This window comes from Rana temporaria, chromosome 4 (assembly GCF_905171775.1).
Source record: "Rana temporaria chromosome 4, aRanTem1.1, whole genome shotgun sequence".
NCBI lineage: Eukaryota > Metazoa > Chordata > Amphibia > Anura > Ranidae > Rana > Rana temporaria.
Window position 1 is genome coordinate 204,802,793 of NC_053492.1, and position 11,949 is coordinate 204,814,741.

At 49.5% G+C, this 11,949-nt stretch overlaps 1 protein-coding gene across 1 annotated transcript in view; it reads left to right on the plus strand.

Annotated features, from left to right (window-relative positions):
* Positions 1 to 992, plus strand: part of EIF2B5 (eukaryotic translation initiation factor 2B subunit epsilon) — a 52,273-nt gene extending 51,281 nt beyond the window's left edge. Inside the window, exons 15-16 of the mRNA XM_040349742.1 lie at positions 155 to 265; positions 361 to 992. Coding sequence (XP_040205676.1) covers positions 155 to 265; positions 361 to 420 — 171 coding nt within the window. The 3' untranslated portion in view covers positions 421 to 992. The remainder of the gene's footprint in view (positions 1 to 154; positions 266 to 360) is intronic.
* The last annotated feature ends 10,957 nt before the right edge of the window (positions 993 to 11,949 follow it).

The following is an 11,949-nucleotide window of genomic DNA, read 5'->3' on the forward strand; positions in this document are numbered from 1 at the left end:
TTGTTTTGACTGTTAAATCGGGTTTTTGTCTATCTGCAGTATAAGAATGTTTTTTCTTCATCTGTGTGTATTTTTGGTGCTTATACTGGATTGTCTCTAGTACTTGAACTCTTGCTATGTATTTTAAGCATATGTATTTATTATTCCACTGTAGGTTCTAATGGGATTTTACCAGCAGGATGTACTAGCAGAAGAGATGATTCTTCGTTGGTTTTCACAAACGGACATAACAGATAAGGGACGACAACTGCGTAAAAAGCAAGCGGTAAGTGTTTTTATGCATTTCTGTCTTACTTTCTTTCCTGTTTTTGCCTGTGTTGGTTTTTGAGCCATATAAACTATTCGTATGTATTCATACAGCTGCAGAAGTTTATACAGTGGTTGGAAGAAGCTGAGGAGGAATCGTCAGATGATGAGTGATGAGGACAGTTTTATTGCCCGACTACAGAATCCTATGCCAGATGATACCTGTGGATCTTCTGCTTCAGTTCCAGCACACAAGCCTATGTTCCCAGGGTGGCTTTATTGACTTTCTGTTCAGATTTTAAAAGGCATTAAAAGAATTACCTATTTTTGGTGCCATAAAATATTTACTTTGCCCTCCCCAGATGTGTACATCATCTTGTGGTTATTTGGCAAATGCAAGCCACCAAATTTCCAATGTAAATATTCATGGATGGGAAATATAGGAAGTGGTATGTAAAATATTGTACTTTTATTTGTACTGATGCGATGGGCATTGTTGGTTTTAAAACATTTTTCTACAAACAACATTTATTACATACCATATATTTCCCACTTATGTAGCAGGATGTTTAATAAAGGTGGTCAGTTGCCTTTAACAATTAATAAATGACCAAGGATCCATGGCAATCTGCCCATAGTTTGCTACATGACCATATATGCTATTGCCCACATAGAAGACTGAAAAGCTTGCATGTTTGAGTGCAAATATTTATTTCAGGGAACAAATAAAGTATATCTGGATTTTGTCTGCGTGTGAACTTATTGACTTAAAAATTTTAACCAATCATATCTGATACAAAAAGTATCATAAACTCATTCAAAAATATATGCCAATCGACCTTGCGGGACTGGCACTCCCTGATTTTAATCTGTACTACCTTGCGGCCCAGCTCTCTCAAATCTTCCACATTGACAAGACTGACAGGGACAGGTTCCTGGGTTTTCTTTGTCCAAAATGGTCTCGTCCAACGCTGAACTCTATGGTGGCAATAGTGGGAGGGGCGGAGGGGATGGGTGGACAGATTGGCCGCAAGACCCTCTTGCATCAATATAGAAGAGTGTGGACTCTGGCGTCGACCAGATTGAACATCTCACCCTTGAATGGCTATACCCCCCCCCCCTTTGGCATAATACGGCTCTTCCCGAATTCAATGTGCTCCCAGATAGTGGACTGTGGAGCTCACGGGGCATTTTTTATCTATCTCATGTCATCTCTAATGGACGCCTGAAGCCCTATGACCGACTGCAATTAGAGTTCTCTCTCCCAGACCACATGCATTTTAGGTACCTACAGCTCCGACATGCTTTTCATGCACAGTTCCCCTTAGATGGTCCCACTATAGGAAACAACCCCTTGATGGAGGCAGTAAAATACCCGGATCCTAAAAAGCTAATTTCTAACTTTTACACTATGCTGACGCTTCCTGTGGCAACTGTAGCGGCGTATGCTCTGAAGTCTCGGTGGGAGGGGGACATGGGCCCTATTGCTGATGATGAGTGGAGCGACTCCTTAGACACATGCAAATTGGTTTCCCCCAAACTGTCTGATTGACTCACTCAGATATTTATTACGCACAGAGCAAATCTCACACCGTTGAGGGTCTCGAGGTACAAGTGAGAAATCTCGGCTGCATGTTCAATGTGTGGTCGGGAGACGGGCACCTTCTTCCACCTCCTGTGGAAATGCCCCAAGATTCAGGCCTTCTGGTCCCAGGTTGTGCGATTTCTACACGACAAAATGGGATCTCCCATAACCCTAGAACTGAAACCATGTCTTCTGGGAATATTCCCTAACCCGGATATTAATAAGTTTACTAAGGGGGGGCGTGACCGGAAGCCAGCCTGGAAGGAAGCATCCCCTGAGAGCTCCTCTCCAGCCCGCAGCACTTAGGCAGAAAACCGGGGGATTCTGCAGCCATCCATGGGCGGTTCGCGGACCACCAGATCCACAAAGGCACGGGGATCATCCCAACCCCCGCCAGGCTCCTCCACGACCTTCGAGCGCTACTTTAAGCCACCCGACATGCCGCCGGGTGAAGGGGACAAGATGGCGCCGGACGCGGCCACGCTCAACACAGGGACATCTCCCCCTCGCTCACCTCAGACCAGCCATCCAGAGCCATCCCCGACCCGATCGCAGACCTCGGCCTCCTCTGAGAGCCCGGATGGCTCCCAGCAACGGGTGAGTGGAACCCCGCACCCCTGCCCCCCTGCCGCGGACCATGCGGCACAGGCCACAACCATCCCCGACCCCCGGGACCGGGACACCCAATGTACGGGGGCCTTCCCCCGTCTGCTCCGCACCGCCCCGGATCAGGACTTCCAAAACGGGGCCCAGCACTCCTCCTCTCCCACGTTCACTGGGGAGGACTTTCCGGCTCTCCAAGCCCCCACCAACTCCCAGGCCTCCATGAGCTCCCCAGAGCAGGGCAGCGTCTCAGCCAGCGCTAGGCCTCAATACACCTCCCCTGCAGCCAGGGGACAGATCCATCAGGCCATCCAGCCCGGGGTCGGAGATCGGAGAGGGATCTCTCCCCCTTCATATGCAGCCATGGCCAGCAATAGCACCCCGTGGCACGGAGGGGCCCCCACCTCACTGGGGGATCAGGCTGAGGCCTGGTCCGAACCATGGGACTCATCCCATCAACCCCCCCCCCCCCCCTTGAGCCCAGAAGGCACGCAGAACTGGTCTCCAGCCACCGACCGTCCCCCACCGATCCACTTTATAACCCCACTGGCACCAGAGGAGCTCCCCAATATCCTCCCCCGCCATGGCAGTCCTATATGCAGGCCTTCCCCACGAAAGAGGATTTCAAACAATTGATTGAAGACGTTAAGGCGACATGCCGCACTGAAATACAGGCCCTACACACAGGCCTCAAGCACTTAGCTGACAGAGTGGAGATGGCGGAGGAGGAGATACAAGAGACTAAACTGGCGGTGCACCGCACCCAAACTCAGGCATCAGACCATCACCTTATGCTCAGGGACATGCAGCGGCACATTGAAGACCTGGACAATAGGGGGCGCCGCAACAATATCCGCATACGCGGTCTCCCCGAAGTCGACGGGGCGGAGGACCTCCAGCTGACCCTCCAGAATTTATTCAACGACATACTGGGCGCACCAGCTGACAAGCCCATTGAGATGGATAGAGCCCACAGAGCCCTTAAGCCAAAGGGTCCTGCCTCCAAACCGCGCGATGTTATATGCCGTGTAAACTCATACCCGATGAAGGAAGCTATAATGCGTAAAGCGCGCCCCATTCGCAACCTAATCTTTCACAACAACCCACTACAGCTCTACCCGGACCTCTCCTGGATCACCCTGCAGAAACGACGGCTACTACAACCCCTGCTCCGTACCTTACAGGACAGAGACATTGTCTACCGATGGGGCTTTCCCTTTAGCCTGTCCGCCACCCACCAGGGGACCTCTGCCACCTTGCGTTACCCGGAGGACCTAGACGCCTTCTGCAGAACCCTGGACATCCCCGTCCCCCAGTTGCCGGATTGGGACCTTGTGGCCACGCCACCCCCTCCACCAGTGGTCTGGCAGAGAGTCCCCCCGCCCAGACGCCCCAGGGGACGTGACCCTGCCCGAAAATCCCCCAGGCACAGCCCCACCTGAGACGGCCGCCCTGGCCACAAGAGCCGCCCAGAAATCTACATGAAGCCCTCTTGATTTATTTTTATTTTTTTTTTTTTTTTTTTGTTGTTATTCAGTTATTTTACCCCCCGGTTGCCCCAGCCCTACCTTAACGCTACACATCGGGCCTGTCTTGGACGAGACACCGTAGAGGCTGCCCTTCTGAGTACGGACCCCCCCCATGGCTGATAGCCTGAGAGTTCCTTCCTTCCCAATCCCCCTAGTGGAACCTCTCCACGCCACCCCCTTGCCCCCCCGACCCACATTTTTGGACATTTCGGTCGGGAGGTCCTTAAGGAACTGTTGGGACCTGAGGGCCCCTAGGCCACTCGGGCCCACGTTGTTGAATGTTGATATGTGCTTTTTTTGGTCTTTTGCTCTCATCTTTCTCTTTCTTTTCAGACACCTCTCTCTCCCCCCCCCCGCAGGCAGGACCCGACGGCGCGTCCAGGTGGATGTCGGCCCGGCGGCTCCTCCACTCGCCCTCCCAGAACCGAATGCAACGCACCTGACTCCAGCTAAGTATGAACCACGGTCACTCCACCCACAGTATGGCTAAGTTACTATCCCTGAACGTCCACGGGCTTAACTCCAACAGGAAACGTCATCTGGCACTTAGGGAATTTAGGCAGTCAGGGGCGGAGATAGTAATGGTACAGGAGTCGCACTTCTCTAAGGGCGACTCCTTTGCGTTCGCGTCCAGATATTTCCCCTTAATATATCAGGCCTCTAGCTCACGGAAACGGGCAGGGGTAGCAATTTTGGTAAAAAAGGGCACCCCCTTCACCTGCACAGATTCCTACATAGACCCCCTAGGCCACTTCATTATACTGCGGGGAACGTGGCACTCACGGGACATAACCCTATGCACGCTGTACGCCCCCAATGCACATCAGCATAGATTCCTAGGTCGGGTTTTTGCTCGTCTGGCCAGATCCCCCCACGACCTATTGGTAGTGGGAGGGGACTTTAATCTACCTCATTCGGCTACCTGGGATCGCCTGGTGGTGAATCCTCGGGCCTCGCAGGCAAGGGCCTTGCGGGACTCTAGGCTCTTCCGTCAGCTAACGAGGAGGCATGCTTTGTTTGATGCTTGGAGGGCGCTTCACCCAGGGGACCGCCAGTTTACATTTTACTCATCCCCCCACCATACGCACTCGCGCATAGATTATTTCCTACTAAACAACACCACGTTACGTGTTACTGAGACAGCACGGATTCTGCCCATCTCCTGGTCCGACCATGCCCCCATTACCTTGACCCTTGACCTGAACGCCCCCACCCGTAGGCCCTATAACTGGCGTCTAAATGATTTCCTTCTCAAGCACACCCCCTCTAAAATGGAAATAGACTCTGCCCTTCAACTCTACTTTAACGAAAATGACACCCAGGACATTTCCACTGCCACTCTATGGGCCGCGCATAAAGCGGTAATCAGAGGACGTTGCATGGCCATCTCTTCGGCCCTAAAACGGAACGCTGAGTCGGCTAGAGAGCAGGCGGAAACGCAGCTCCGAACCCTAGAAAATCGCCTACTGACCTCACCCTCCCTAATGCTCCTTAAACGTATCGCCCTGGTACGGTCAACACTCCGGGACCTGGCGCTGGGTCGAGTCGAGAAAGCCCTAGTTCGCCTACGACAGGTATACTATGACAAGGGCAACAAGGCGCAAGCTTTATTGGCAAGGAAACTAACAGACCGCGCACTCGCCTCCACCCCGCACCAGGTCCAGGACAGATCGGGTAATATTGTATCACACCCCCAAAGTATTGCGGATGCATTCGCAGCATTTTACGCGGACTTGTACAACAAGCCAGAAATCCCCCATAACCCCCCCTCCCCGGACCTGTTAGATAGGATGACACGATACCTGACACAGGCGGGCATCCCTCGGCTAAAACCGGAGGACCTGGCCTCCCTAAACGCTCCCATTACAGGAGAGGAACTGACCTTGGCCATTAAGGCCCTACCCGCTCGCAAATCCCCAGGCCCAGACGGGTTCCCATACGAATATTACAAGACCTTCCTCCCCACACTCCTTCCCCATATGACGAAGCTCTTCAACGCCTTTCTACAACGCACCCCCATCCCACAAGACATGCAGCGATCATTTATCACCCTTATCCCTAAACCAGACAAGGACCCCGCATTATGCGCCAGCTACAGGCCAATAGCCCTGCTGAACTCAGATCTTAAGATCTTTACGAAGGTCCTCTCCCTCCGCTTAAACGTAGTCTTACCCTCCCTGGTCCATAAAGACCAGGTGGGCTTTGTCCCCCTCCGCCAAGCGGGAGACAACACGAGAAAGGTGATTGACCTAATTGACGTGGCGGGCAGGGAGGGCTCGGAGTCCTTGCTCCTGAGTCTAGACGCAGAAAAGGCGTTTGACCGCCTTGGCTGGCCCTTCATGCTCGCCACGTTAAGACACATGGGTTTTGGGGGACCTTTCCTCCAGGCGGTCCGACACCTCTATACTAATCCGATTTCACAGGTGAAAACTCCCTTTGCCACTTCATCCACCTTCCCCGTTACTAATGGCACTCGCCAGGGGTGCCCTCTGTCCCCCCTCCTCTTCGCCCTTTGCATAGAACCTCTAGCAGCAACGATTCGCGGCAACCCGGATATTCGGGGTATCCCAGTAAGGGGAAGGGAATTTAAAATTTCCCTCTTTGCCGACGACATCATTCTGACCTTGACGCGTCCCCGCATCTCCTTACCCAACTTACAAAGGGAACTGGAACGCTACGGGGTCCTTTCGGGTTATAAAACCAACACGTCCAAGTCTATGGCCATGCCAATTAATATGCCCGGACCCGAGGCCTTGCACTTACAGTCCGTTTTCCCGTACCACTGGGAGCGAACCTCCCTGAAATACCTGGGGGTCCAGCTCACCCCGAACTTCGCATCCTTGTACCAGGCCAATTTTCCCCCCCTATACAGCTCAATAAGGGCGTTGATCCATAAATGGAAGTCTCACCAGATATCCCTTTTGGGCCGGATAGCAGCCATAAAGATGGTGATCCTGCCAAAACTGCTGTACCTTTTCCAGACCTTACCAATCCCGGTCCCGTACGCTCACCTGCGCGCCCTACAAGCGGACCTCCTCCGGTATGTGTGGAACTACAAGCGCCACAGGATCCCACGTTCGGTCATGATGGCCGCGCGCACCGAGGGAGGACTGGCCTTCCCTGACCTGGTCAAATATTACCAGGCCTCGCAACTTCGAGCGGTGGCATCTTGGTTTCCCCAGAAGTCCTACAACAGGTGGACGGAGGTGGAAAAGATTTGGCTGGCCCCAATACACCCCAATAATCTTTTATGGAACGCAAACGCGACGGTGGAACCCGGACGTTTGCTGGGTTCCATGCGGCAGCTGCAAAGTACCTGGAGGAGGCTAGCCCAAGACTGTCGACTCACGTCTGATAGCTCCCTGCTGACCTCCTTCCTCTATAACCCTAAACTACCGACGAGTCTCACCCACCAGATGTCATGGCCCTGGGCATCGCGAAATCTGTTTCACTTTGGTCACCTAGTAGACCCCAGATCCCGCACCCTGCACTCCTTCACTGAGCTCCAAGCCAAACACGACATTCCACGACAAGCCTTTTTCAGCTACCTACAGATCCGCCACTACGCCCACACGATGGCCCCCCGGCTCCTTTTCTCAAAACCGACCCCATTTGAGCGCATCATACTCGAGGGCACAGCCCGCAGGGGCCTCATATCAGATATCTATCAAATTCTAAATGAATACCCCTTACAAACTAAAGGCAAACACACCTACATGCTCCGTTGGGAGAAGGAGCTGGGAGGGGAGCTCGAAGAGGATGAGTGGAGGGCGGTCTGGAGGCAGGCGGCCAAGAGCTCAATCTGCACCCTCTATAAGGAAAATACATATAAAGTGCTGTTCTTTTGGTACCTGACCCCAGACGTCCTCCACAGGATTTATCCTTCCACCTCTGACCGATGCTGGCGGTGCAACCAGGCCAGGGGCACATTGTTCCACATTTACTGGACCTGTCCCTTGATAGTCCAGTTTTGGACTCGGGTGCAAGAGCTCCTGACCCGCCTCGTGGAGGCACCCATACCCCTCTCCCCGAAGCTGTTCCTACTGGGCCTATCCCAACCCCGCATAGCTAAACCCTATAAGAAACTCCTGAGACACATAACCACAGCTGCGAGGTGCCTGATAGCACTTTATTGGAAGAAACCAACGCCCCCACCCCAGGAAGCCCTTTATGCTAGGGTCAAGGATGTAGAGCTTATGGAAAAAATGACAGCTAGGATTCGGGATAGGCTGGAGGACCATGACCTGGTCTGGGAGAGGTGGCATTCGGTGGAGGACCCGCCGTGAGCTGACAACAGACCACCAAGGTACACTACCTCACCCGACACTCCTGCCTGCTCCCCCCCCCCTCCCCTTCCCCCAGTCTCCCCCCTTCTCTTTCTTTTTTCTCTCTCTCCTCCCCCCTTTTTTTTTCTTTTCTCTTCCTTCCCCATCTTCTTCTTCTACTCTACCCTCTCACTTCTTCTCCTCTCCTCTTTGTTACCTAGTTGTTTTATACGTTACTGAATGTATAACTAAGAATGTGGCCGCTGTGTAAGCACATTCAGCTGGAATTTTTGTATTACCTCTATTATCTTACACTTGAAATGCTGCTACATTTTGTATTGACCTTTTTTCGAAAATAAAAAATTGTTATTTGAAAAAAATAAGTTTACTAAAATCTTCTTACACGAAACACTCTTCTCTGCACGCAAGGTGGTCGCTAGAGTGTGGATGAGGCCTAGCCCTCCGAATATGTCACACTGGATTGCGGAGGTTAATGCAACATTACCATACAAAAAACTTATATACTCCCATAGGGGTTGTGCTTCTAAATACGAAAAGATGTGGGATAGATGGCTCAAGGCGGCCGACACATGTGTTTAGTTGAAAAGACATGGCCTGCTCTCCTCTTTTCTATCTCCTCTCCTAGGTGTAGAGGGATATGTGTAATGTATAAGAGTCGAACCTCGGGCAACACAGGATGCCGATACCTCAAAGTGACAGACTGTTATAGGCACCCACTGAGTAGTCTCGCATACATGATTGTACCAGTGAAGAATGATGTTCTGTTTTACTGTTTACAAGCTGTATTTGATGTTTGTCATACTATCCTTCTGTATGTACTGTATCCTTTCTTTTGCTCAAACAGACTTTGATAGAAAAAAAATATATGCCAATCAAACAGTCCAAAATGATAAGTGCAGTCCACTCCACCAGTGATACAGGGTTAAAATGCAATCAGTCAGGTATAGCCTCGCCAGTAAGCTGAGTGCTTGGTGTCTCATCCGACCCAATCCTCTGTGACTTCTGCCGTCCCCTTTGATGAAGTCTGTAGAGAAAATGCGTTAAGGGTTGGCCCGAACGGCAACTGGGAGAGAAGTCTTGGCCTACTGGAAGTGACGAATGGGCCGGGTGAGACACTAAGCACTCAGCTTACTGTTGAGGTTGCATCTGACTATACCTGACTAATTGCATTTTATACCTTGATGTGCATTTTGAGTTATGTAAGCTTGTAAGTTGGAATTTAACGTTATTTCAATAAATTGAGTGTTAATGATATCACACTGTTAGCATTTCTTTCTTTTTAATGTGTGCTGCCTAAGTGACCCCTTAAAGGGCAAGAAGATCAGATGCCTAGAGCCTTTGTAAGTGTGAATGTAGAGTATTTACAGTACATTCCAAATGTGCTATTGCCTATCAGTAATATGACAGGCATTGTGAGTTTGATGGAATACTGGGTGGTGGTGTGCACCTAACACAAGGTGAAGTTGACTGCATCATAAGGAGATCTCTTTGAAGTGTGGTTTTAAGAATTTCTACAGGACTTTAACCCTGTATCACTGGTGGCGTGGACTGCACTTATGCTTTTGGGCTATTTGGCATCTTGTATAGTATAATTTTATGATTATAGTTATATACTGTATATTATCGCACCACTATATGGTGTATATCTGATGCACATAATTTTTTTTTTTTTAATTGTTTTGTATTTATTACCTATTCAGGGATGAGTTTTATCCTTTTATCACCACATCCTTATGAGCGCAGTGCTTTTATATTATATTTGAGTTTAAAGTTTACCATGAAGTTTTTGCTTCTAACAATATGAAGATTGGTACACTAAATTGTTGTGCCTCTGAAATTATTGCTAAACATAGAATGAAAATGACATGTAATGCTGACTAATAACTAATTTAATACTATTAGCCAGATTCTTAAAGACTTACGACGGCGTATCAGTAGACTTTCCCCAACTTCCCCCAACCATCCAAAAACTGTTTGGTGACCAACCATGCCTTTTCCAGCAAGATGGAGCGCCTTGCCGTAAGGCAAAAGTGATAACCAAATGGTTTGGGGAACAAAACATCTAAATTTTGGGTCCATGGCCAGGAAACTCCCCAGGCCTTAATCCCATTGAGAACTTGTGGTCAATCCTCCATAGGCGGGTGAACAAAAAATCTCCACAAATTCTGCCAAACTCCAAGAATTGATTATGCAAGAATGGGCTGCCATTAGTCGGGATGTGGCCCAGAAGTTGATTGATGGCATGCCAGGGCGAATTGCAGAGGTCTTAAAAAAGAAGGGTCAACGCTGCAAATATTGGCTCTTTGCATAAAGTTAATGTACTTTTCAATAAAAGCCTATGACACTTATGAAATGCTTGTAATTATACTTCAGTATACCATAGTAATATCTGTCAAAAAGCTCTAAAAACACTCAAGTAGCAGACTTTGTGAAAATATTTGTCATTCTCAAAACTTTTGACCAGGGCTGTAGTTATAAAAAACGTACAGCCCATGTGCATTGATCAATAATAAATGTACCTTTTTATGTCATTAACTATCGATAATATGTGGGAAAAAAATGATACAATGATGGCGTTGATGCACAGTTGTTCGACAGATCTTCTTCTATCCATGTATGACAAGCTTAAAGAGGAGTTCCACCCAAATTTGAAATTCCGCTTATCCCACTCCTCACCCCTTTACATGCCACATTTGGCATGTAATTTTTTTGGGGGGGAGTGGGGGCTTCAGGAAGAGTGGGACTTCCTGTCCCACTTCCTCCTTCCTGTAGGCGACTAAGCTTAATAGCCTACAGGAAGGGGCTGCTGTAGGCGATCGCCTAGGACACGTCACAGGTCCTAGGCGATCTCCTGGCCAATTACACGGCGCTGCTCGCGCATGCGCAGTGGGTGCCCGGCTGTGAAGCCGAAAGCTGTCACGGCCGGGTGCCCACACTGAGAATGAAGACGCCGGCCAGGGAGGGGGGGAGAGGAGCGGAGCCCCGGCCGGCGCGTCGCTGGAGCAGGTAAGTGTCTGTTTATTAAAAGCCAGCAGCTACACTTTTTGTAGCTGCTGACTTTTAATAAACATACAAATTGGCTGGAACTCCCCTTTAAGGGTAGCATATTTTGATTTAAAAACCCCCAGCCCAATGCTGATGGTAGCAGAAGCACATTTATTTTGCTTTATTATTTACAGAGAACACAATAGTGGCCAGCCATGAAAATATTAGTTGGAAGAATAGTTGACAAGAGGATGTTTTGCTGTTGTGCATGTTTTTGGATGGAACTGCCTATATCAATTTTAGTGCTTTTTCAACTTTAAGTAGCTCCATATTAAGCATTTGCACGAGTACTTGTGGCAGTGAGCTTCCTATGCTTGAATGTGTTTGATTGGCTGCTACCAGCTGCAACACCTGTCAGTCTGCAAATAGCAGAACTACAGTCCCCGATTATTTGGGGAACCATTTCATCTGCTGGTGTTGATCCACAGTTTTTGATCAAGTCCAAAGTCAGCGCAGCTCTCTAGCGGTAAATTCTAGAGCACTTCATGCTTTCCTCTGCTGACCAGCTTTATGGAGATGCTGATAAAATTTTGCAGCAGGAATTGGCACCTGCCTACAGTGGAACCTCGGATTGCGAGTAACGCGGTTAATGAGCGTTTCGCAATACGAGCAATTATTTTTTTAGTTTGCGAAAAAAATTGGAAATACTTGGTTT